This window comes from Pseudophryne corroboree (genome assembly GCF_028390025.1).
Source record: "Pseudophryne corroboree isolate aPseCor3 chromosome 3 unlocalized genomic scaffold, aPseCor3.hap2 SUPER_3_unloc_39, whole genome shotgun sequence".
Classification (NCBI taxonomy): Eukaryota; Metazoa; Chordata; class Amphibia; order Anura; family Myobatrachidae; genus Pseudophryne; species Pseudophryne corroboree.
The window spans coordinates 372,608-400,479 of record NW_026967529.1 but is presented as its reverse complement, the minus strand read 5'-3'; the positions used below and the strand labels follow the sequence as shown (position 1 = coordinate 400,479).

Sequence of the window (27,872 nt, the reverse complement as noted above, 5' to 3'; positions counted from 1 at the left end):
CCGCTCCCTCTGTATATTATGACAACACAGGATGCTCCCCCTGTATATTATAACAACACAGGCCGCTCCCTCTGTATATTATGACAACACAGGATGCTCCCCCTGTATATTATGACAACACAGGTCGCTCCCCCTGTATATTATGACAGCACAGGATGCTACCCCTGTATATTATGACAACATAGGCCGCTCCTCCTGTATACTATGATAGCACAGGTCGCTCTCCCTGTATACTATGACAACATAGGCCGCTCCCCCTGTATACTATGACAACACAGGATGCTACCCCTGTATATTATGACAACGCAGGCCGCTCCTTCTGTATAGAAAGACATTACATGCCGCTCACCCTATATAATAATACTAACACGACACCACAGGCACCTCTCTATGTATAGAAGGACAACACAGTTCGCTCCCGCTGTAGAGTAGGACAACACATAGCGCTCCCCTGTATAGTACAATGCCATTATATGTATAGAATAACGGTAACGGCGGGGTCTGCGCCACCTGTATTACGGTAACGGCGGGGTCTGCGCCACCTGTATTACGGTAACGGCGGGGTCTGCGCCACCTGTATTACGGTAAGGGTGGGGTATGCTCCACCGGTATTATGGTAACGGCGAGGTCTGCGCCACCTGTATTACGGTAACGGCGGGGTCTGCGCCACCTGTATTACGGTAACGGCGGGGTCTGCGCCACCTGTATTACGGTAAGGGTGGGGTATGCTCCACCGGTATTACGGTAACGGCGAGGTCTGCGCCACCTGTATTACGGTAACGGCGGGGTCTGCGCCACCTGTATTACGTAACGGCGGGGTCTGCGCCACCTGTATTACGGTAACGGCGGGCTCTGCGCCACCTGTATTACGGTAACGGTGGGCTCTGCGCCACCGGTATTACGGTAACGGCGGAGTCTGCGCCACCTGTATTACGGTAACGGCGGGGTCTGCGCCACCTGTATTACGGTAACGGCGGGGTCTGCGCCACCTGTATTACGGTAACGGCGGGGTCTGCGCCACCTGTATTACGGTAACGGCGGGGTCTGCGCCACCTGTATTACGGTAACGGCGGGGTCTGCGCCACCTGTATTACGGTAACGGCGGGCTCTGCGCCACCTGTATTACGGTAACGGTGGGCTCTGCACCACCGGTATTACGGTAACGGCGGAGTCTGCGCCACCTGTATTACGGTAACGTCGGGGTTTGCGCCACCTGTATTACGGTAACGGCGGGGTCTGCGCCACCTGTATTACGGTAATGGCGGGGTCTGCACCACATGTATTACGGTAACGGCGGGGTCTGCGCCACCTGTATTACGGTAATGGCGGGGTCTGCACCACATGTATTATGGTAACGGCGGGGTCTGCGCCACCTGTATTACGGTAACGGCGGGGTCTGCACCACATGTATTATGGTAACGGCGGGGTCTGCACCACCTGTATTACGGTAATGGCGGGGTCTGCGCCGCCTGTATTACGGTAACGGCGGGGTCTGCGCCACCTGTATTACAGTAATAGGACACTAGAGTGTCAGCCACCTGTACAGGGATAATGCAGCACCAGAGGCTGCTCCAGCTGCACTATAACAAGGCACCAGAGGCTGCTCCCCCTGTAGTACAGAACCTGACACCAGAGCTGCTCAGCCTATAGAATAATAATAATAATATCATTACCTGCTGCCAGACACAGCAATGGCTGCTCTCTGCTCCTGCTGCCTTGTGGGAATGATAGAAGGAAGGCGGAGCTCAGACCAGGGGAAAATGGCCGCCGCTCCTGACGTCACTACACGGCCAGGGAACCTATTGCTGCTGCCGGACTGGTCTACAAGAAAATGGCCGCCGGCCTCCTGCACTGATGATATGTACAGTAAAATCGTTACAGTGGGCGGGGCTGTAGGCGGGGTGAAGGAGGGGAGGGGCCAGCAACCAGTAAGCGGCCTGTGCCAATCATACCCTACTTCCTGTCTGTGCGGTCCATCTTACTTCCGTACTGTGCGTTCCACATACAGGAAGTGAGTTTTCGTCGACTGTTGCAGCCTCCTAGTGTCCGTGGAGATCAGGTAATGGCGTCTAACTATACAGGGGGAGCAGCCTGTGGTGTTCTGTTATTATTATTATACAGTGTGAGCAGCCTTTGGTGTCCTGTTATTATTACTACAGTGGGAGCAGCCTGTGGTGTCCTGTTATTATTATACAGAGGGAGCGGCCTGTGGTTTCCTGTTGTTATTATTATACAGAGGGAGTAGCCTATGGTGTCCTGTTATTATTATTATTATTATTATACAGGGGGAGCGGCATGTGGTGTCCTGTTGTTGTTATTATTATACAGAGGGAGCGGCCTGTGGTGTCCTGTTGCTATTAGTGTTATACAGGGGGACAGGGCCGGCTCCGGGGCTTGTGGCGCCCCGGGCGGCTTTAGGGGCGTGGCTTTGTACAGGGGGCGTGGTCATTTACGCCCCCTGTACAGCTGAAATGATGTGCGTTGCGCAATGACGTCATCGCGCACAGCAAAGGACCTCTCCAGGAAGGGAGACTAGACGCGTACGCATCTAGTTTACCTTCGCAACGGCCGGGGGCAGCGGGCAGCAAGGGGCACACACCAGCAGCGGATCTTGCCCTGGTGCGGCGCCCTCCGGAGGGCGCCCTGCGCCCTCCGGAAGGCGGCGCCCCGGGCAAAAGTACTGCTTGCCCGTGGCAAGATCCGCTACTGCAGGGGGAGCAGGTTTTTGTGTACGGTTATTGTACAGGGACAGCGGCTTGTGGTGTCCAGGTATTATTATTATACATTGGGAGTGTTGGTGATGTCCTACAATACAGGAGGAATGGCCTGATGTGTCCTGCTTTTAAAGACATCTGTTATTATTTTTATACTGGGGTGCAGCCTTTAGTGTCGTTGTTATTATTATTAATTTTATTATATGTAATTTTGGGGATTGAAAATATTGCTTAGTATGAAGCAAATGTATATCACACACCTGGGAGTGTACAGGGACATGACTGGGGAGGTGAGGGGAACTGGGAGTGTCACAGTGACATCACTTATATCTATAGTAATAATACAGGGACATGACTGGTGAGGTGAGGGGATCTGGGAGTGTCACAGTGACATCACATATCTATAGTAATATAACCCCTCTTTTACCTGGGGGTACAGTGTATAAGTGCAATGTGCCTCCACCCAAGCTATTCAGAGCCCAATACTCTAATTGCTTAGGAAATAAACTACCCCTGTAGTGGTCGCCTATAACATTAGTATGTGATGTAACCAGATAGGACTATGCACATTTACCTATCTTACCTTTCCTTTGTGATTTCAGGCTCTTCCACAGATACGGAGACAGTTCCACCCGTAAGTATACTAGTTTTAATATGCAAGAAGTTATAGGCCACTTTATACAGTTCTATCATATAATGCTCAAACCATGAACCGTTCTAATAATATACCCCACCTATACATAATAACATACCCCACCTATACATAATAATATACCCCACCTATACATAAGGTAATGCATGTAATATAAAAAATGTGATTCCATAAGAAAGTTGTGGGGCTGCGTTTGAAAAACCACCCGGGTTCTCTTACTATAATCGTGCACGGTTGCGGCCCTTTCATGTCTGTGTATAAGAAGTACTCTTGGTTATATGGGTATCCACTTGGAGCAATTGTCCTCACAATTGTTGAGCAATGCCTACTTCACGGCAATGAATAGCATGGTTTCCATGGAAGATCTAATTGGAGCGCTCCTAGACAACCTGAAACAGGAAGGTAGTACGTGGAGCTCTCCACCCTGGAATCCCTGACACCCGTGGTCTACTCGTTACATATAGTGGGGTGATGATCTGTGTTACCTGTCCCAGTATAAGTATAGCCCCACTGTAGATCCATGGGGGTGGCTCCAGAACATACAGAAGTCCTGGTTATTGGGACCTGTCTCTGATAGGTGAGGGGTGCTTAGTCTCCCCAGTGTACCATTTCCAAGTTTAGGTGACCCTGCGCCCTCTCCGAGCTGCTTTCATCATTATACACCACCGCACTCTATGACTGCTACCCTGCTGGTCATTATCTAATGGATATGAAGTCTCTAGAGGTGCTATTTATACTCCTCAGATCCACCGATGCTGCTGGTCCCTGTGCTACTGTGCTGGGGGCTGGTACTTTAATAGTTAAAGGATGATAGGGGAGTATGCAGATTAGCAGGATTTATATGGGGGCATCCTGCACTTACAATGATAGTGTGCCCGGTCTGGACCTCCCTCCGACTCCGCCTCCTCCAGCAACCGGGCTCTTCCTGTGGGTTGGATGGGATGAGGGACTCAGCTCTGCCTCGGGGGTAAACTGTCTGCTACTGCTGGACTCCTGGTAGCTGCTGCCTGCACTGCGGTCTCCTCCCATGTACTAGCCTGCCCCGCCAGTGCTCTACCTCCCAGCACTCTCCGTGACATCCAGCCACCGGGACGTCCCTGCTCGGCGTCCACCAGGGGAAATTAACACAGCGCTTCTCACCCGCAGCGGGAGACATCCAATTCCTTTCCCCCACAGGGGCTCTCTCACTCGCAGGGAACCGTCTTCCTGTAAGCTCCCTCGTCTCAGCCGCCAGCCTTTTTCTCTCCCCTTAGTCAGCCCACCAACAAAACCACCGCTACACGCGCCCAGCCACCTCTCTCAGCACACGGGACCTCTGGAAGCTTCTCCTTGATCTCCCCCGCACACTGCGCGCTAACCAGAGTCCCCTCACCTTCAGCAGGCACAGAATAATAACATGCGTAAACACACTATACATTATTGGATCACTAGAAAGATCCAAGTTATTATCACATATATGGTATACATCAGTTGGCAGCATCTCTATTACCTTATAGATCTACACATTCATTAATTGATTTGCCCCTCATAGTGTCCCAAGGCATTTAAATCACTAGGGTACTACAGTAATAATACAGGGACATGACTGGGGAGGTGAGGGGATCTGGAAGTGTCACAATAACGTCACTTATATCTATAGTAATAATACAGGGACATGACTGGGGAGATGAGGGGATCGGGAGTGTCACAGTGACATCACTTATATCTATAGTAATAATACAGGGACATGACTGGGGTCTGAGGAGACTTGGGAGTACAGTAACACCGGGGGATGTGTCTGGGTGATGACTGGAGAGATGACTGCTGGGAATGGGACATTATACAGTAACACCAGGGGACGTGTCTGGGTGATGACTGGAGAAGTGACTGCTGGGAATGGGACATTATACAGTAACACCAGGGGATGTGTATGGGTGATGACTGGAGATGTGACTGCTGGGAATGGGACATTATACAGTAACACCAGGGGACGTGTCTAGGTGATGACTGGAGAGGTGACTGCTGGGAATGGGACATTATACAGTAACACCAGGGGACGTGTCTGGGTGATGACTGTATCACTGTGTGTCAGGTGTCTATAAGGTGTCAGGATGTCACTGTCTATGTCTCCATGCAGGAGGGGGAGTATATAGAAGAGCACAGGGGTCTGTACAAGGACGTGATGATGGAGAATCACCACCCCCTCACATCACTTGGTAAGAGGAGACTGTCATGTATTGTACAGGGGAGAGCAGGTATGGGGGCCCCTATATACACACATCATCTGATAATCACATATATACACTGTTCTCAGTCACTGTGTGTCTCCTACAGATGGGCCCAGTAACAGAGATACCCCAGAGAGATGTCCCCGTCCTCTGTATTCCCAGGATTGTACAGAGGAGAATCACAGGACCCCACAGGAGGATCAGGTAGGTGGGATTTAGGGTCTCATCCAATACACCAAAGTGACTGTCACTATATGATGTTCAGAGAAGCTGTGTGCGTATAGTACATTAATATTATACTGTTTCACCTCAATTTAATCAAACAATATGCAAATGCCATTGTATTTTCTGGGTTATTTAGGTAGAACATCTTTCTCGTATAAAGGCAGAAGCTATAAGGAGAGAAGAAGAGACGTATGTGACTGATATAAAGGCTGAAGATATAGAGGAAGAAGAGGAGACGTATGTGACTGATATAAAGGCAGAAGATGTAGATGGAGAAGAAGAGACGTATGTGACTGATATAAAGGCAGAATATATAGATGGAGAAGAAGAGACGTATGTGACTGATATAAAGGCAGAAGATCTAGAGGGAGAAGAAGAGACGTATGTGATTGATATGAAGGTAGAAGATACAGAGGGAAAAGAAGAGATGTATGTGACTGATATGAAGGTAGAAGATATAGAGGGAGAAGAAGAGATGTATGTGATTGATATAAAGGCAGAAGACATAGCGGGAGAAGAAGAGACATATGTGACTGATATGAAGGCAGAATATACAGAGGGAGAAGAAGAGACGTATGTGAGGGGTGATCAGCAGTGTAAGGAGGAGGTGATCCCTACAGATATCAGCACAGGTGAGTAATAAACACTTATTACAGAAGTCGCATATTCTCATTGCTCAGTCACTACAGCAATCTTTTATTCTACGCCCTCCTCCGCCATCAGCCCTGTTCTCAGTTGGGTGTTTTTAACACAAGGCTATCCATGACAAACATCAGATGAAGAGAGTTATTACACACATCACTATAGTGTTATTAAAAGTTAACAAGCAGAAGTTTATTTTTAGGGATCATATATAAGTAGTATTGTGTTTTTTGTGTAGCGTCTAATTTGTATGGGATCTAAATTTCTCAGTTTAGCAACCTTAAATAACCTTCATTTTGTTAGATGATGCACGTATTAAATAACTCCTTGTATATAGTAGACCTATTTGGCCATTTGTGGTCAGGTTTACTATATCTTTACATTTAGCGAGATGTAGTCGTGGTGTAAAGGACAGAGTGTGATTCCTGATTAGTTAAAAAAACAAATGCCAAATACAGAGCAACATCACCAAACAGGTAATTTCAACTTTAAACTTGTCATTTATTTTGTACTGTCTGGACATGGCTACTAATAACAGATGCACAGACATAATTCTTATAGCTATGTGTGTAAATGCTAGAAGCTTAGGAGACAAAATTCCAGAGCTAATTGTGATAATGACCAAGGATAACCTGGATATTGTGTCAATTACAGAGTCATGGTGCAATGAGAATCATGACTGGGCCATAGCTATACCAGGATACAATTTATTTAGGAAGGATAGAATGGTCAGTATAGGAGGAAGGGTAGCAATGTATGTGGGAAAAAAGCATAAATGCTACTTCAATTAATACAAAACATTGAAGAAAATCTGAGGCCCTTTGGGTCACCACAGAAACCGTGGAGAAGGACATTATTCGCATTGGGGTGATCTGTAGACCACCTGGCCAGGGGCAGGATTTGGATAGGAATCTATTGTTGGACATCACTAAAATGGCTTTAAAGGGAGAAGTCATAATCATGGGAGACTTTAATTTAACTGATGCAAATTGGGAGGGGTCTTTTGCAAGTTCAGCTACAAGTGGCAAATTTCTATATTCCTTACAGGGAGCATCTCTCAATAAACAGCAGATATTTCCCTTCTGCATAGAAAAGCGGTCGGGAAAGAAAGAAGTAAACATCCTTTCTCTTTCATCCACTAGGGGACACTGGAGTCTTATACAGTAGGGGTGTGAAGCTTGCAACCAGAGGTGTGGCACAATCTAAAAATTAGTATTGTCTGCACAGCCGGCTCCTCCCCCTTCACATCCCTCAGTTTGAAAAATTGTGCCAAGGAGGTACAAGCACAAGAAGGGAGCTCCTCCTCCATTTCAGTACTGAGACTAAGTTAACCTAATGTAAAGGGGGACGAAAGTCTTAAGAATAGAGAGACAATGATCCCTACTAAAGGGGATCTGCATCTCTCCTCAGAAAATCCGGAGCACAGAGTCAGCAGTGAGTACTGGTTGTAAAGGGGCCCTAGTTACAGTTAAACATACGGTAACCATAGCTTCTTCATGGATCCAGGAGGCAGTTTGACAGACTTCCTCCCACGGACCGCACACAACGCTGCTACCTTCTGGCTCTTAGCCCTGGGACTCAGCAGCGCAGCTTCCCCGCTGCCCCCTCCTTCCGCTGCCGCTGTGACAGAACAATCGGTCTGAAACACTCCCTGGCCGGCTATACACTCCCGCTTCATGTCAGCTCCCCCGCCCTCCTTCCTCTACCGACAGAGGGCTGAGGGAGAATCAGCGCGGCTGTCAGCAGCAGCGTATACCGCCGCCTCTTAAACACACAGCGGGGCGCTTGAAAAGAGCGCCGCCGCCCGCTGAAACGACATATCTCTCATGGCTGCAGCCGCAGCTTCTCCTGCACTCGCCGGGACCCGGGCTATATCCCCTGCACACTTCCTCCCACCATCGGCGCTAGTACGAGGGCGCGGAGGGCTGGAAAAGATGACGGGGGAACGAGCAGCAGCGGCTTCTCATACGCTGCTGCCTTATAACTTAAGACCTGGTAGGCTAGCAGCGCAGCTCCTCCGCCGCTCCCCTTTTATAGAGAGTAGAGGCTATTCCATTTGGGGGTTAGATGATGTTTGATGAGTTAGACAAGTGGATTTCGCAAGCAACTGCAGTGACATCTACCTTTCTACCTACTTCTTACTCGAGCACCACGTCACACGTTAGAGGAGGTTGCTCGGGACCAGTGTTTAAATTCATTTGATCGCTGTCGTACCGAGCCAGAAGAGGTTTTGGAGCAACAGACTCGTGGAACCAGAGGTAGAGGTCATTCACAGTCGACACCAGAAAAGCAGGACAGACCTGCTGACAAACCCGTGGTATGATGGTTTTCCTGCTCACCTGGGGTCCCCCTTGGGGCGCGCAGAGTTGGAAGGTTTTCGGGACGCCTGGACCAAAACATCACCAGACGTCTGGATCATCCAGATATTTCCCAGGGTTACAGGATAGTTACAAGAGCGTCCACACAGTCCATTTATTTGCAGCGCGAGGGCCTAGGTGCCCGTTGTGAGCAGGAGCGTTACAGGAGGCAACTTCAAAGACTCCTGCATACAAAGGGTTAAGTCGCCAGTCCCATATCCTCAATGAGGAACAGGATTTTATTCAAAACTTTTGGTAGTGCAAAATACCTTCATATCCCGATTTGGACCCCTCACCAAGCTTACTTAAGATTTGCCCCGGTGTGGGATCACTACTGAATCAGTGCCCTGCCATTCGGTCTATCATCAGCTCCAAGAATCTTTATAAAGATCAAAGCAATAGTGGTGACAGGATTGAGACAGGGGTCACGATCATACCTTATCTAGACAATCTACTGATCAAGGCCTCATCTCAGAAACAGCTGATAAAGGATGCTCAGGCATCTCATCAATTTCTCATTCAACATGGGTGGATTGTGAACCTCCAGAAATCCAACCACATGCCAACTCTACAGATTCATTTCCTCGATTTCATCTTGGACACGATACAATTAAGAGTATTCCTACCAGAGAACTAGATCTAGGACCCACAGAGGTTAGTGGCTCAGGTACTAAGGACACAGACGGGTTCTCTACACCTCTGTGCTACTTCTCGAGAAGAGGGTGGCGCCGTTCGCAGCTCTCCGGTACGGCGGACTTCATTCCTGACCATTCCAGATGAAACTCATTGCTCAGGGAGCAGGTTCGCACTGGCTTCTACATCGAAGAATCCAGCTTCCACCACACATACGAACCTACTTGATTTGGATGTCGTTGCACAAGAATCTCGCAGCAGGCAAGAGATTCGGCATTTGGGATTGGAGGATCCTGACAACGGACGCCACTCTAAGAGGTTGCGGTGCCGTCCTAGTGGAACAAATTCCTAATGGTTTGCAGATTCAAGATGGAATAAATCCAGCCAGTTATTGTGGGTTTAGAACATGGAGGGGTCATGGTATCCATGGACATAAAGGATGGACGTTACAGGAGAGCAGCCTACCCATAGACATTCTCGAACTGAGAGCAGTTTACAATGTGCTTCTCTTAGCCGCAGACCTAGTCATGGGTCAACACTTAAAGATACAGTCGGACAATGTCACGATGACGGCTTACATAAACCATCAAGGAGGAACAAAGAGCAGGATGGCGTTAAAGGAAGCCACAAAGATCTTTTTGTGGGCAAAAAGGCGAAACATCATCCTCTCGGCAGTGTTCATTCCAGGTGTAGAAAACTGTGAAGCAGATTATCTCAGCCGCCAGGACATGCATCCGGGAGAGTGGTGCCTACATCCACGGATTTTCGAAATGGTGGTGAGGAGATGGGGTCTATCTCAAGTCGATCTAAGGGCGTCTTGGCAAAACCATCAGCTGCCTAGATATGTGTCCAGGACAAAAGATCCAGCAGCAAAAGGAGTGGACGCATTAACACTTCCTTGGTGTTACAGGAGGGTTTACATTTTTTCCACCTTTCCCACTCATACCCAGGGTTCTGAAACGGTTGAAACGAGAACGAGTGTGGGCATTTCTAATCGCACTAGATTAGCCCCGCAAGAGTTGGTACTCAGACCTGCGAGGGTTACTAGTGGAAGATCCTTGGCGGTTAGCTCAGAGGGAGAACCTGCTATCTCAGGGACTGTTCCAACACCCACACCTGCACAGGCTGCATTTAACGGCGTGGCTATTGAAACCCGGATCTTAAGAAACAGAAGGATACCAAGAACGGCCATTCCTACAGTGTTTGCCGCTAGGAAGCCGGTCACAGCCATGCACTACTACAGGATTTGGAAGAGGTACATGGACTTATGTCAAGAATGTGGGTGGAATTCAACGATCTTCCACTTATCCAGACTTCTACTTTTCCTTCAGGCCGGTCTAGATGTAGGACTGAGGCTAGGCCCTCTGAAGGTTCAAATTTCGTTTCTCTCTATACTATTTCAACAAGCGGTTAGCATTCTTGCCAGAGGTTCAAACCTTTTTACAGGGGGTTCTGAGGATACAACCCCCTTTTCGTCCTACCACTGCGCCATGGGACTTAAATTTTGGTGTTGGAATTTTTGAGATCTCCAACAGACCTGAAATATCTCTTTTGGAAGGTCACATTATTGATTGCCTTGGTTTCGGCCAGGCGGGTTTCTGAGTTGGGAGCCTTATCGTGTAAGAGTCCTTTGAATGTTTCATGAGGATAGGGCAGAACTCCGTACAAGAGCAGGTTTCCTTCCTAAGGTTTGTTTCACGTAAACCAGCCAATTGTGGTCCCATCTTTTCAGGGTCTCGCAGATGGGGAAGTGTCCTTGGATGTTGTCTGAGCTTTAAGGGTATATGTACAAGTTACGTCGTCCTTCAGAAAGTCGGACCATTGTTTGTTCTTTATGATGGGCCAAAGAAGGGGTGCCAGCATCTAAGCAGCCTTTGTCTAGATGGATTCGACTTGCCATTCGGCAAGCTTATATTTCCTGTGGCAAACAGGTTACGGTTCAGACGGGGGCTTATACCACCAGATCAGTGGGTGCCTCATGGGCGGCTGCCAGACGTGTTTCCACTACTCAACAGACAAAGAGGAGTGGGTGCAAATCCCCTCCCCTAAATTCCCTTCCGCATACTGAAAATTACCCTGTAACCATACCTGAACCTATCTGTTAATAAAATTCAGAGAATTAGTCACAAATGTTTGCAAACACATGTTTAGCTGCTGAGCCACGTCATGCCTTCTCTGATACAGCAGTCCTAACCTACATAATAGCAGTGCCCACATAGCGCCATGTAATTTGTCACAGTAGGCCTCATGATAAAGGCTATTACTAAAACACTTCCAGACAGAGAGCTAACTTACCCTGGAGTCACCCCCAGGATCTCCCATTGGCACTACAAGGAACAGCATGCCTTCCAAATGCTGCTCCCATTCAATTCCATTACTCAACTTTGCAGAGCGGCGACGGGGTCCTCAGCCCACACGTTCGTGAAATTTGACAAGTTTGATACCTTTGGGTCCATAGACTGTAAGTTCGGACGTTTTTTTGGGAGCACTCTTGTTAATTTAATTGCAAATAAAATATAACCTTTATAACCTTTAGGAAATATTCACTAAAAATTCATATAAATTGATCCTACTTAATTAAAAGAAAGATTACTATTGACTGAATTGTCTTACTATCAGTATTATATCAATCAGGGTGAAAAATATTTTATTTAGAAGAAATATATTCATATGTGTAATACTTTACCATCTAGAACAATGCCAGACAGCCGTGGGCTCTCCCTATTGTTTCCTGTAAATAGAATCAGTTACATGTGCATGGTATCCACACATACACCTTATTCATTATCATTTTCATAAGGGAGAGGCTGAGGCTTATATATACTGTCTATGTATGGTAGGTATCTCTTCCATACCTACCATACATAGACAGGAAAACTATGTATATAGGAAACTATAGGTCTGTAAGACAATACAGAAGAAACTATAGGTCAGCAAGACAATAGAGAAGGAAACTATAGGTCAGTAAAACAATACAGAATAAACTATAGGTCAGCAAGACAATACAGAAGGAAACTATAGGTCAGAAAGACTACAGTAAGCCACTATACGTCAGTAAGACAAACTATAGGTCATTAAGACAATACAGAAGAAACTATAGGTCAGTAAGACAATACAGAAGAAACTAGGTCAGTAAGTCAATACAGTAGGAAACTATAGGTCAGTAAGACAATACAGTAGGAAACTATAGGTCAGTAAGACAATACACTAAGAAACTAGGTCAGTAAGACAATACAGTAGGATAGGTCAGTAAAACAATACAGAAGAAACTAGGTCAGCAAGACAATACAGTAGGAAACTATAGGTCAGTAAGACAATACAGTAGGAAACTATAGGTCAGTAAGACAATACAGTAAGAAATAATAGATCAGTTAGACAATACAGTAAGAAACTATAGGTCAGTAAGACATTACAGAAGGAAACTAAGTCAATAAAACAATACAGAAGAAACTATAAGTCAGTAAAACAATACAGAAGAAACTATAGGTCAGTAAGACAATACAGTAGTAAACTATAGGTCAGTAAGACAATATGGAAGGAAACTATAGGTCAGTAAGACAATACAGAAGGAAACTATAGATCAGTAAGACAATGCAGAAGGAAACTATAGGTCACTAAGACAATACTGAAGGAAACTATAGGTCAGTAAGACAATACTGTAGGAAACTATAGGTCAGTAAGACAATAAAGAAGGAAACTATAGGTCAGTAAGACAATGCAGTGAGAATAGTGGGGATGGCGGTAGTGAATGAAAGGGGGGAGGAGTAGGGAGTAGGGAAAGAGCAGCCGGCAAGAGTATTAACTTGGGTATTAAAGTTTTTACCAAAACACTAGCTAATAATGATTATGGGTCACCGTTGCTGCATAAAGAGAATGATGCCCCTAGCACAGGGGGAAATACTGATCTTAATTGTATGTATGTAAATGCTAGAAGCCTTACAGGAAAAAAGGGGGAACTAGAAATCCTTGCAGCAAGCAAACAGTATGATACTATAGGCATTACTGAAACTTGGTGGGACGAATCTCATTATTGGACAGTCAGTCTAGAGGGTTATACGCTGTTCAGGAGAGACCGCTTAAATAAACGGGGTGGAGGGGTATGTCTTTATGTAAAGCCGTTATTAAAACCTCATATACGGGAAGATATTCAAGAGGGGACTGTAATACTATTGAGACGTTATGGGTAGAAATTGCATGAGGGGGTAAAGCAATAAAAAAGTTATTGGTGTTATGCTACAGGCCGCCTGGTATTAATGTGTCTGATGAGGAATTGTTGCTGAAGCAAATTGAAAGAGCAGCAGGAGTAGGAGACATAGTAGTGATGGGAGACTTTAACTATCCAGAGATAAACTGGAAAATCCATTCATGTGATACTACTAGGGGCAATATGTTTTTACACACACTAAATGATATCTACTTCATTCAATTAATCGAGGAACCAACTGGTACAATGCAATCTTAGTCCTGGTATTAACAAACAATGGGGAATTGGTATATTATAGTAGGGGATCCCATAGGAAACAGCGACCACGATATGGTCTCATTCAACATCAGCGTTCATAAGCAGTCCTATACTGGCTCAAGGATTGTAACAAAATAAGCAAAAAAGAAATAAGAGGCTAAAGTAGAAACTGAAAAACTAGTAGCAAAGGAAAGCAAAGCAAATCCCATTTTTTTTAAATATATCAACAGCAAGAGATTAAAGGAGAGTATAGACCAGTGTTTCCCAACCACGGTCCTCAAGGCACACTAAAGGTGGGTACACACTAATAGATATATCTGCAGATCAATTGATCTGCAGATATATCTATGGACGGATCGGGCAGTGTGTTCAGCATACACACTGCCCGATCCGTCGGGGACTGACGTCATGAACTGGGCGGGCATGTACACACGGCCGCCCAGTCCAGCTGTCAATCATTGCCGGCCGCCGCAGCATGTGTACGGGCGGTCGGCCAACCGCCCCGTACACACACAGCGACGCGTCAATATATCGGTAGATATATTGGCTGTCGGCTGTACTGCGCGGCCGACACAATACGTCTGTGAACGACGGAGTTCACAGATGTATCGCCGTACACACTGGCCGACGGTCCAATGATATATCGGCCATTCAAGAGAACGGCCGATATATCGACCAGTGTGTACGTGCCTTAACAGTCCTGGTTTTAGTGACATCCAGGCTTGAACACAGGTGACTTAATTAGTAGCTCAGTTATTTTGATTTAACCATCTGTGCTGAAGCCTGGATATCACTAAAACCTGCACTGTTGGTGTGCCTTGAGGACCGCGTTTGGGAATGCCTGATATAGACCCTTTAAAAGACAAAATGGGAGTCTTAATCAAAAATGATAATGACATAGCGGACAAATTAATTTAGTTTTTTTTTCAACTGTATGTACAAGAGAAGACCAAATGCAGGGACTAACACACAATGTCACCAAAGATAATGTCCCACTGCTAAGTGCTTATTTATGTGAGGATGTAGTCTGTGACCGATTAATTAATATAAAGATTAGTAAGTCACCGGGTCCCGATGGAATTCACCCAAGAGTTCTTATGGAGCTTCACTCTGAACTTGCAAGGCCGCTATATTTGATCTTTAAAGATTCAGTTATATCAGGTATGGTTCCCAAAGACTGGCGTATAGCTGAAGTACAGATGGATCCACGGTTATCTTGACTAGTTTTCTGCGCCTAGGCACAACATGACTTATTAGCATAAACCAGGCCTGGCCAACCTGTGGCTCTCCAGCTGTTGTAAAACTACAAGTCCCATCATGCTTTGCCACAGTTTTGCTAGTAGGGAAGGCTAAAACTGTGGCAGGGCATGCTGGGATGTGTAGTTTTACAACATCTGGAGAGCCACAGGTTGGCCAGGCCTGGCATAAACCCTTCATCTATTGTTTTCAGCAGCAATACAATACAGAGAACAATACAGCAGGGGATTAAGTAATTACAGCAGGGGATTAAGTCCGACTGGCCAGTCTCAGTTACTCCTATTAAAGGTTAAGATAAATGTGGACCCATCTGTAGTGCCAATATTCAAAAAGGGAAGTAAAGCTGAACCAGGTAATTATAGACCAGTTAGTCTTATATCTTTAGTGGGGAAAGTATTGGAAGGTATTCTAAGAGATAGTATTCAGAAGTTCAATAAGGTCATTAAAAGGAACCAACATGGATTTGTGAAGGACAGATCATGTCAAACCAACTTACTTGGCTTTTATGAAACAGTAAGTGCGATCCTTGATCAGGGTAAGGAGGTGGATGTAATCTTTTTAGACTTTGCCAAAGCTTTCGACACAGTACCACACATGCGTCTTATCTATAAACTACAAGGAATAGGGCTAGGGAGCACAATATGCACTTGGGTCCGTAATTGGTTAGATAATAGGGAGCAGTGCATTGTGGTTAATGGATCATTTTCAAATTGGACTGAAGTGCTAAGTGGTGTGCCGCAAGGGTCTGTACCAGGATCACTATTGTTCACGACCTGTCAGAAGGTCTATGGAGCATGGTGTCAATTTTTGCAGACGATACCAAATTGTGTAAGGTTATAAATAACGGAGGGGGGTGCTGAGTCTTCAGAACGACTTGGTTAAACTAGAAGCATGGGCAGCCAATCGAGAATGAGCGTCAACACAGACAAGTGTAAGTTAATGCACTGTGGTAGCAAGAACAAAACTTACACCTACCTACTAAATGGGGTAATATTAGGGGATTCTGTACTGGAAAAGGACTTAGGTGTCCTCATAGATAGCAAGCTAAGCAGTAGTACCCAAAGTAGGAGTGCAGCAAAGAAGGCTAATAAGATATTAGCATGCATAAAACGGGGTATTGATGCTAGGGATGAGAGTATTATACTCCCGTTATATAAATCACTAGTGAGGACACATCTTGAATACTGTGTACAATTGTGGGCACCATACTACAAAAAGGATATCCTGGAGCTAGAAAAGGTTCAGAGGCGGGCGACCAAACTAATTAAGGGCATGGAGACTCTGGAATATGAGGAAAGGCTTGCTAGGCTAGGCATGTTTATACTGGAAAAGAGGAGACTAAGAGGGGACATGATCAACATCTACAAATATATAAGGGGACAATACACAGAGCTTGCGCGGGACCTGTGTTTGGTAAGATCAGCACAGAGGACACATGGACACTTGCTTAGGTTAGAGGAGAGAAAATTCTGCACAAAGCGGGGAAATGTTTTTTTCGCGGTAAGGACAATACGTGTTTGGAATTCCCTGCCTGAGAGTTATAATGGTGGACTCGGTCAACACCTTTAAGAATGGGTTGGATAAATTCCTAATGGATAATGAAATTCAGGATTATGGTGCGTAGTAACGCACTATAGTTATTAAAAAAAAAAGGAATAAACACAACGGCTGACATCAGCATCATACTAAATTTAGTCCAAAAACAATACTGCACAGGAAACCACAAATAGGTTGAACTCGATGGACAAATTGTCTTTTCTCACGTCCTAGAGGATGCTGGGGTCCATAATAGTACCATGGGGTATAGACGGGTCCACCAGGAGCCATTGGCACTTTAAAAGTATAATAGTGTGGGCTGGCTCCTCCCTCTATGCCCATCCTTCCAGACTCAGTTTAGAAAATGTGCCCGGAGGAGCCGGTCACAGCTAGGGGAGCTCTACAGAGCTTTCTTAGTAAAAGTTTTTCTTAGAGTTTTTATTTTACAGGGAGGCTGCTGGCAACAGTCTCCCTGCATCGAGGGACTGAGGGGGGGGAGCAGTGTCCACCCTGCGGGGTCTGAGCCACTGTCTCCGCTGACTGGACACTGAGCTCCAGAGGGTTTAGATTACTCCCCACCACAGGAGAACGCTCACCCCAGCAGCATGCTGCCACCCCCTTGCAGATCTGAAGTGTGATGAGTGAGTCACAGCCCCCCCTAACAAGCGAGTGGTCGGTGTGAAGATGGCGGCTACAGGGTCCCGGACGGCTCAGCGGTACCTAGGTGTGGCGCTGTGAGGGGTGCCCTGAGCCAGCACCTGACCCTACACTGACCATTCCAGCCTGTCGGGGTTTTGCGGAACTAAGCCAGCAGAAACAACCTCAGGCCACTATAATCTATGAAGAGCGGGAAGACAGCGCCATTAAGGGGCGGAGCTTCTCAGAGCAGACCCAGCAGCGTTTCAGCGCCATTTTCCTGCTTGCAAGTGGAAGATCAGTCCCTCCAGTGCAACTCCAGCTATCTGTACGGTACCAGGGGTTGTAGAAGGAGGGGAGGCTGTGTAAGACTCTGTCACCTGTTAAGGGACACAGTCAGCGCTGGTTTAGGGTCTCCCTATACCTGTAATAGCGCTGTGTGTGGGTTGGCTCCAATCTCTATCTGTCTCTGCCATTCTTGGGGGGGGGGGAACTGCCCAGTACCCTGTGTGTATGTGAGGTGAGTACTGTGTAACAGCAAACATGTCTAGAGACTGTCTCATATGCTGCAGAGGATTTATCTTCTCAGGAAGATCCCATCCCATGTAATCAGGATTGCACTGTTGTAGCGCAGATCCCAGCTAGAGAACCGGAGTGGTTAGCCTCTCTTAGGGGGACTATTTCTCAGATTTCTGAGAGGGTTACAAGATCTGAGCATGTCACTCAGGTATTGCAATCCTCTATGGTGGTATGGTCTGATACTGCTCCCTCAGGGTCCCCTGCGGTACATTCTCACAAACGTGCGCTTGCCAAGATTATGCAGGATGACACAGACACCGATTCTGACACTGCAGACGGTGACGGGGATGTGTCGTGGGGGACGGCATCACTGGCTAAGGGGGTGCAGTTGATGAGTCCGTACGTGATGTGTTGCGTATTTTGGATACTCCTCCTGAGCAGGTAGAGGAGGCCTTTTTCACGGACAGTAAGAAGGCCCCTCTCACCTTTCCAGCTTCTGAGGAATTAAATGCTATATTTGAAAAGGCCTGGGAAAATCCGGAGAAAAAATTCCAGATCCCTAAGAGGGTCATGGTTGCTTTTCCATTCCCAGAGGATGATAGAAAGAAGTGGAAGTCTCCACCTATAGTAGACGCCCCTGTTTCCAGGATGTCAAAACAAGTGGTTTTACCAGTCCCGGGATCTACCGCATTGAAGGACCCAGCTGATCGCAAGGTGGATGCTACTGTCAAATCCATATACACTGCATCAGGGGCTATACTGCGGCCTACTATTGCCTGTGCATGGATTTCTAAAGCTTTAGCCAGGTGGTCACTCACTCTGCAGGAGGACTTGACTACGATGGATAAAGGTGACGTTGATTTATTCTTGCGTGACATTCAGGATTCTGCAGGGTTCCTGGTAGATTCCATGAAGGATCTGGGTTCCATGGCTGCGGGGATCTCCTCCATGTCTGTCTCGGCTCGCAGGGGTCTCTGGCTGCGCCAATGGTCTGCGGACATGGAACCCAGGAAAAGCGTGGATGGCCTACCCTACACTGGTCAGGCTTTATTTGGGGAGGTGCTGGATGCGTGGATTGCCACGGCTACCACGGGTAAGTCTCCTTTTCTCCCCTCAGCTACACCGGCTACGAAAAAGGCTTTTACACCACCTACGTCACAGTCCTTTCGGCCTGCGAGGCCTAGAAAGAACAAGCCTTTCACCTTCTTCAGAGGTGGTCGTGCTAAAGGAAAAAAGCCTGCTACCAAGACAAGAAGCCTGCTTCTGATACTCCCAAGTCCTCCGCTTGACGGTGGACCGCACAGCCTGGAGAAAGGTCAGGTGGAGGCAAGACTCCGGCATTTTAGCCACATCTGGGTGTCTGGCCTGGACCCTTGGATACAGGATATAGTGTCCTGGGGTTACAGACTGGAGTTTCAAACTCTCCCACCTCACTGTTTCTTCAAATCAGGCTTACCGGCATTGCCACAGACAGAGCAATTCTTATAGAAGTTATCCGAAAATTGGTAATGTCCGAGGTCATTGTTCTAGTTCCGTCTCATCAGTGGAACAAGGGTTACTATTTGAACCTTTTCGTGGTACTAAAGCCGGATGGTTCAGTACGGCCAATTCTGAACTTAAAGTCTTTGAACCCTTATCTCAGGGAGTTCAAGTTCAAGATGGAGTCTCTGAGAGCTGTCATCTCAGGACTGATGAAGGGGGAATTCCTGGTGTCCCTAGACATCAAGGATGCATACCTCCACATTCCCATTTGGTCGCAGCATTAGGCTTATCTCAGGTTTGCACTGTTAGATGATCACTATCAGTTTCAACCGAGGGTCTTCACCAAGGTGATGGCAGAGATGATGGTTCTCCTCTGCAAGCAGGGGATGAACATAATTCCGTATCTAGACAATCTCCTGACAAGGCATCATCTAGGGAGAAGTTGTTAAGATCCATTGCTCTCACGACACATCTGCTCAAGGAGCACGGTTGGATCCTGAACCTTCCAAAGTCTCATCTGGAGCCGACAAGGAGGCTTTCCTGGGAATGATCCTCGACACGGAGATGCAGAGGGGGTTTCTACTGGTGGAGAAAGTATTGGTGATTCAAACAATGGTCCAGGATGTCTTGAAGCCTTCCCGGGTATCGGTTCATCAGTGCATCCACCTTCTGGGGAAGATGGTTGCCTCCTACGATGCTCTGCAGTACGGAAGGTTTCAAGCTCGATCCTTTCAGCTGGATCTCTTGGACCAGTGGTCGGGATCTCACCTACATATGCACCAGAGGATATATCTGTCACCAAGAGCCAGGATTTTGCTCCTGTGGTGGCTACAACTACCACACCTTCTGAAAGGCCGAAGGTTCGGGGTTCAGGACTGGATCCTTCTAACCACGAATGCAAGTCCAAGTGGTTGTGGAGCAGTCGCTCAGGGATAAACCTTCCAAGGAAAGTGGTCATATCAAGAATCCCTTCTCCCAATAAACATCCTGGAGCTAAGGGCCGTGTACAATAGCCTTCTTCAAGCAGCACACCTACAAGGCTCAAGCTGTTCAGGTGCAGTCTGACAACGTGACCACAGTGGCCTACATAAACTGACAAGGCAGAATGAAGAGCAGGGCTGCAATGTCAGAGGTGTCAAGAATCCTCCTCTGGGCAGAAAGGCACGCAGTGGTGATGTGAGCAATCTTCATTCCGGGAGTAGACAACTGGGAAGCGGACTTCCTTAGCAGACACAATCTCCATCCAGGAGAGTGGGGCCTCCACCCGGAGGTGTTCGAGGAGGTAACCAGTTGGTGGGTGGTTCCTCACATAGACATGATGGCCTCCCGCCTCAATAAGAAGCTGCGGGGGAACTGTTCCAGGTCAAGAGATCCGTAGGCAGTGGTGGTGGACGCACTGGTAACACAGTGGGTGTTCACGTCAGTGTATGTGTTCCCTCCACTTCCTCTGATTCCAAGAGTTCTTCAACTTGTAAGAAGAACAAAGGTTCTAGCAATCATCATTGCTCCGGACTGGCCAAGGAGGGCTTGGTATGCAGATCTGCTGGATCTTCTGCTGGAAGATCCACGGCCCTTACCTCTTCGGGAAGATCTGCTGCTGCAGGTGCCATTCGCTTATCAAGACTTACCACGGGTACGTTTGATGGCATGGCAGTCGAGCACGAGATCTTAGCTCGGAAGGGTATTCCGAGCGAGGTGATTCCTATCCTGATACAGGCTAGGAAGGGGGTAACGTCTAAACATTACCATCGAATTTGGAAAAGTGTCTTGGTGTGAATCCAAGAAATTTCCTACGGTGGAGTTTCAACTTGGACGTTTGCTCCTTTTCCTGCAAGCAGGTGTGGATATGGGCCTGAGATTGGGCTCCATCAAGGTTCATATCTCGGCTTTATCCATTTTCTTCCAAAAGCAATTGGCTGTCCTCCCTGAGGTTCAGACCTTTTTGAAAGGGGTTCTGCACATCCAGCCTCCCTTTGTGGTGCCAATGGCACCCTGGGATCTTGGTGTGGTATTACAATTCCTGCAATCGGATTGGTTTGAGCCTCTACAGGTGGCTGAAATCAAGTTTCTCACGTGGAAGGCGGTCACTTTGTTGGCCTTAGCTTCTGCTCAACGCGTGTCAGAATTGGGGGCTTTGTCCAGTAAAAGTCCCTATCTGATCTTCCATGAAGATAGGGCAGAACTCAGGACTCGTCCGCAGTTCCTGCCTAAGGTTGTATCCACTTTTCATATCAACCAACCTATTGTGGTGCCAGTGGCTACTGACTCCTCATTTGCTTCAAAGGCCTTGGATGTTGTGAGGGCTTTGAAGATTTATGTGAAGAGGACGGCTCGTCATAGGAAAACTGACTCTCTGTCCTCTATGATCCCAAGAAAATCGGGTGTCCTGCTTCTAAGCAGTCGATTTCACGCTGGATCAGGTTCACCATCCAGCATGCATATTCTACGGCAGGATTGCCATGTCCAAAATCTGTAAAGGTCCACTCTACTCGTAAGGTGGGCTCTTCCTGGACAGCTGCCCGGGGTGTCTTGGCTATACAGCTTTGCCGAGCAGCTATTTGGTCTGGGTCGAACACGTTTGCTAAGTTTTTTCAACCTTAGATACTATGTTACTATGTAATACAAAAGGAAACTATAGGTCAGTAAGACAATATAGTAAGAAACAATAGGTCAGTTAGACAATATAGTAAGAAACTATAGGTCAGTAAGACAATTCAGTAGGAAACAAGGTCAGTAAGACAATACAGAAATAAACTATAGGTCATTAAGACAATACAGTGGGAAACTATAGGTCAGTAAGACAATACAGTAGGAAACAATAGGTCAGTTAGACAATACAGTAAGAAACTATGTCAGACAATACAGTAGTAAACTAGGTCAGTAAGACAATACAGTAATAAATTATAGGTCAGTAAGACAATACAGTAATAAATTATAGGTCAGTAAGACAATACGGTAGGAAACTATAGATCAGTTAGGCAATACAGTAAGACACCATAGGTCAGTAAGACAATACAGTAAGAAACTCTAGGTCGGTAAGACAATGCCGTTAGAAACTAAGTCAGTAAGACAATACAGTAAGAAACTATAGGTCAGTAAGACAATACAGTAGGAAACTATAGGTCAGTAAGACAATACTGTTAGAAACTAAGTCAGTAAGACAATACACTAGGAAACTATAGGTCAGTAAGACAATACAGTAGGAAACTATAGGTCAGTAAGACAATACAGTAGGAAACTATAGGTCAGTAAGACAATACAGTAAGACACTATAGGTCAGTAAGACAATACAGTAAGAAACTATAGGTCAGTAAGACAATACAGTAGGAAACTATAGGTCAGTAAGACAATACAGTAGGAAACTATAGGTCAGTAAGACAATACAGTAAGAAACTCTAGGTCAGTAAGACAATACCGTTAGAAACTAAGTCAGTAAGACAATACAGTAGGAAACTATAGGTTAGTAAGACAATACAGTAGGAAACTATAGGCCAGTAAGACAATACAGTAGGAAACTATAGGTCAGTAAGACAATACCGTTAGAAACTAAGTCAGTAAGACAATACACTAAGAAACTATAGGTCAGTAAGACAATACAGTAGGAAACTATAGGTCAGTAAGACAATACAGTAGGAAACTATAGGTCAGTAAGACAATACAGTAGGAAACTATAGGTCAGTAAGACAATACAGTAAGACACTATAGGTCAGTAAGACAATACAGTAAGACACTATAGGTCAGTAAGACAATACAGTAGGAAACTATAGGTCAGTAAGACAATACAGTAGGAAACTATAGGTCAGTAAGACAATACAGTAAGACACTATAGGTCAGTAAGACAATACAGTAAGAAACTATAGGTCAGTAAGACAATACAGTAGGAAACTATAGGTCAGTAAGACAATACAGTAGGAAACTATAGGTCAGTAAGACACTATAGGTCAGTAAGACAATACAGTAAGAAACTCTAGGTCAGTAAGACAATACCGTTAGAAACTAAGTCAGTAAGACAATACACTAGGAAACTATAGGTCAGTAAGACAATACAGTAGGAAACTATAGGTCAGTAAGACAATACAGTAGAAAATGAGGTCAGTAAGACAATACAAAAGGAAACTAAAGGTCAGTAAGACAATACAAAAGGAAACTATAGGTCAGTAAGACAATACAGTAAGAAACTATAGGTCAGTAAGACAATACAGTAAGAAACTATAGGTCAGTAAGACAATACAGTAAGAAACTAAAGGTCAGTAAGACAATACGATAGGAAACTATAGGTCAGTAAGACAATAAAGTAAGAAACTATAGGTCAGTAAGACAATACGATTGGAAACTATAGGTCAGTAAGACAATACGATAGGAAACTATAGGTCTGTAAGACAATACAGTAGGAAACTATTGGTCAGTAAGACAATACAGTAGGAAACTATTGGTCAGTAAGACATTACAGTAGGAAACTATTGGTCAGTAACACAATACAGTAAGACACTATAGGTCAGTAAGACAATACAGTAGGAAACTAAAGGTCAGTAAGACAATACAGTTAGAAACTATTGGTCAGTAAGACAATACAGTAGGAAACATCTAAAAAGCCTTTTTAAGCGAGTTCCTCCTAACACTGCACTGCAGACATTTCTGCGCAAAATAAAAAACCTATGGAGAATTATCACCAATAACTTTTTGCGGCTAATTGGTTAGGGAGTTTTTGCGATGAACTGAATCCCCCCCCATAAAATGTTTATACATACAGTATGATGTTACATTGAGATTACCGCTGGAGGAAACTCTGCCACAATATTATTAAATGTGTAATTTATCCCATCCTCGTATGGGTGTAATATATTAATATATTCTTACTGAACAGGATTATTAGCACTGAATCAATTATCCCCCAATATAATATACATGCCAACGTTTAACAACAAATACACTTGTTATTTTTATTACTTTATTCACCTTTATACATTTACCTTTGTGTTTTATATATCACTGATTTATCTTACATACTTTACTGTACTTAATAAACAAACAGGACAGCACTTTCTCTTCTTTGCTGTTTTATTATTGCAAAGCCCATGTCACCTCTAGTAATCCCACGTGATCGTCCGTGTCACCTCTAGTAATCCCACATGAGCGTCCGTGTCACCTCTAGTAATCCCACGTGATCGTCCGTGTCACCTCTAGTAATCCCACGTGATCGTCCGTGTCACCTCTAGTAATCCCACATGAGCGTCCGTGTCACCTCTAGTAATCCCACATGTGCGTCCGTGTCACCTCTAGTAATCCCACATGAGCGTCCGTGTCACCTCTAGTAATCCCACGTGATCGTCCGTGTCACCTCTAGTAATCCCACATGAGCGTCCGTGTCACCTCTAGTAATCCCACATGTGCGTCCGTGTCACCTCTAGTAATCCCACATGAGCGTCCATGTCACCTCTAGTAATCCCACATGAGCATCCATGTCACCTCTAGTAATCCCACATGAGCATCCATGTCACCTCTAGTAATCCCACATGAATGTCCATGTCACCTCTAGTAATCCCACATGAGCATCCATGTCACCTCTAGTAATCCCACATGAGCATCCATGTCACCTCTAGTAATCCCACATGAGCATCCATGTCACCTCTAGTACTCCCACATGAGTGTCCATGTCACCTCTAGTAATCCCACATGAGCATCCATGTCACCTCTAGTAATCCCACATGAGTGTCCATGTCACCTCTAGTAATCCCACATGAGCATCACCTCTAGTAATCCCACATGAGCATCACCTCTAGTAATCCCACATGAGCATCACCTCTATTAATCTCACACGAGCGTCCATGTCACCTCTAGTAATCCCACATGATTGTCCATGTCACCTCCTAGTAATCTCACATGAGCATCCATGTCACCTCTAGTAATCCCACATGATTGTCCATGTCACCTCTAGTAATCCCACATGAGCATCCATGTCACCTCTAGTAATCCCACATGAGTGTCCATGTCACCTCTAGTAATCCCACATGAGCATCACCTCTAGTAATCCCACATGAGCATCACCTCTATTAATCTCACACGAGCGTCCATGTCACCTCTAGTAATCTCACATGAGCGTCCATGTCACTTCTAGTAATCCCACATGAGCGTCCGTGTCACCTCTAGTAATCCCACATGAGCGCCAGTGTCACCTCTAGTAATCCCACATGAGCATCACCTCTAGTAATCTCACACGAGCGTCCATGTCACCTCTAGTAATCTCACACGAGCGTCTAGGTCACCTCTATTGATCCCACATGAGCGTCCGTATCACCTCTAGTAATCCCACATGAGCGCCCGTGTCACCTCTAGTAATCCCACATGAGCGCCCGTGTCACCTCTAGTAATCCCACATGAGCGCCCGTGTCACCTCTAGTAATCCCACATGAGCGCCCGTGTCACCTCTAGTGATCCCACATGAGCGTCCGTGTCGCCTCTAGTAATCCCACATGAGCGTCCATGTCACCTCTAGTAATCTCACATGAGCGTCCATGTCACCTCTAGTAATCCCACATGAGCTTTCAGTGTTGATCAAGCTCCTGTCTAAGCATCCTAGCTTTTTGTTTTAATAAACATAAAAGTAATGATTACAGGTAAAAAATGTCAGTTATAGAATTATATATTGTATCCTGTAACACCCTGGGTCTTGTCTACTCATTTTATATTTCCATAATGTATTTTATTTCCAGCAGGTGGACACACAAGCAGGAATATCTCAGAAGGACATCTAACATTATCCCTGGATTCTGAAATAACCGATAATGACAGTAGAAAGGATTCTCCAGGAGCTAACCCCATTACCCCAATTATACATCCAGCTCTATCAGCTGATTCCTCTGATCCTGGGAAATGTTCTCCTGATCACTCTGATATTGGTGCATCTGTTACAGCTCTGAGAGTAGATACAGTGTTTCCCTGTTCTATAGATGCCAGATGTTTTGCACAGAACACAAACCTTATTACTCATCAGCCAGCTAAAGCAGATGAGAGGCGATTCCCATGTTCTGAGTGTGGTAAATGTTTTACATATAAATCGGCTCTTGCTACACATCAGAGAAGTCACACAGGTGAGAGGTCATTTCGATGTTCTGTGTGTGGCAAATGTTTTTCATCGAAATCAATTCTTGTTAGACATCAGAGCAGTCACACAGGTGAGAAGCCATATTCCTGTTCTGAGTGTGGGAAATGTTTTACACAGAAAACAGCTCTTATTGGACATGAGAGAAGTCACACAGGTGAGAAGCCATATCCCTGTTCTGAGTGTAGAAAATGTTTTCCACGGAAATCACGTCTTGTTGCACATCAGAGAACTCACACAGGTGAGAAGCCATTTCCATGTTCTGAGTGTGGGAAATGTTTTGCACAGAAATCAGCTCTTGTTGAACATGAGAGAAGTCACACAGGTGAGAAGCCATATTCCTGTTCTGAGTGTGGGAAATGTTTTGCAACTAAATCATTTCTTGTTATACACCAGAGAAGTCACACAGGTGAGAAGCCGTATTCCTGTTCTGAGTGTGGAAAATGTTTTGCACAGAGATCACATTTTGTTATTCATCAGCATGCTCACACAGGTGAAAGGCCATTTTCCTGTTCTGAGTGTGGGATATGTTTCGCACATAAATCAGTTCTTGTTAGACATCAGAGAAGTCACACAGGTGAGAAGCCATTTTCCTGTTCTGAGTGTTGGAAATGTTTTGCACGGAAATCAGCTCTTGTTACACATCAGAGAAGTCACACAGGTGAGAAGCCATATTCCTGTTCTGAGTGTAGGAAATGTTTTGCACGGAAATCAGATCTTGCTCCACATCAGAGAAGTCACACAGGTGAGAAGCCGTATTCCTGTTTTGGGTGTGGGAAATGTTTTGCATATAAATCAAATCTTGTTACACATCAGAAGAGTCACACAGATGAGAGGCCATTTTCATGCTGTGAGAGAAATAAATCCGCTCTTGTTGAACACATTAGACATTACCCAAGTACGGAACCATTGACATCTTCTGGAGTATAATTATCACTGTCGTCCAATGTTCCTCAAGGGTGAATCCTATCTCCTATGCTTTATAAAATATACATGCTACCACTGGGTGATATAATCAGACATCATGGCCTGGTCTACCACTGCTATGCTGATTACCTGCTTTTTGCTCCATGTACTGAGAACCTAATACCAATCCTAAATGGTCTAGCTGAGCGCCAGGGGTGGATGATACCAGTTGGCTGTGACTCACTCTTTGTGAAACATAATAGAAGCTCCCCAACAAAGGACAAGACTACAGCTTTACCAACCATCTGGATTTATGGTTTGGTGTTCAGAATTGAAAATACTGAACATGTGCTGAATCTTTGTGTTGTCCTGGTATGTGGCTGACACAGACATCAGGTATCTGCCACATACAAATCCTCATTCTTCAGTCTGTGGACCATAGCCAGAATCAAGCACTTCATTCCCTCAGAAGTTCATAGACTACTGCAATGCCATCTACCTGGGTCACCCAGCAAAAGAATTACAGAGCTTGCAGCTAGTAGAGA

General features: G+C 45.6%; 1 protein-coding gene across 1 annotated transcript; it reads left to right on the top strand.

Moving 5' to 3' along the window:
* Positions 1–2,080: 2,080 nt before the first annotated feature.
* Positions 2,081–26,832, top strand: LOC134984148 (zinc finger protein 3-like; the record flags this gene model as incomplete). The annotated part of the gene is made up of 6 exons (XM_063949771.1): positions 2,081–2,122; positions 3,317–3,348; positions 5,483–5,561; positions 5,680–5,781; positions 5,939–6,430; positions 26,033–26,832. Coding segments are annotated over exons 3-6 (1,428 nt in total), but the record flags the coding sequence as incomplete, so codon positions are not given.
* Positions 26,833–27,872: the final 1,040 nt, after the last annotated feature.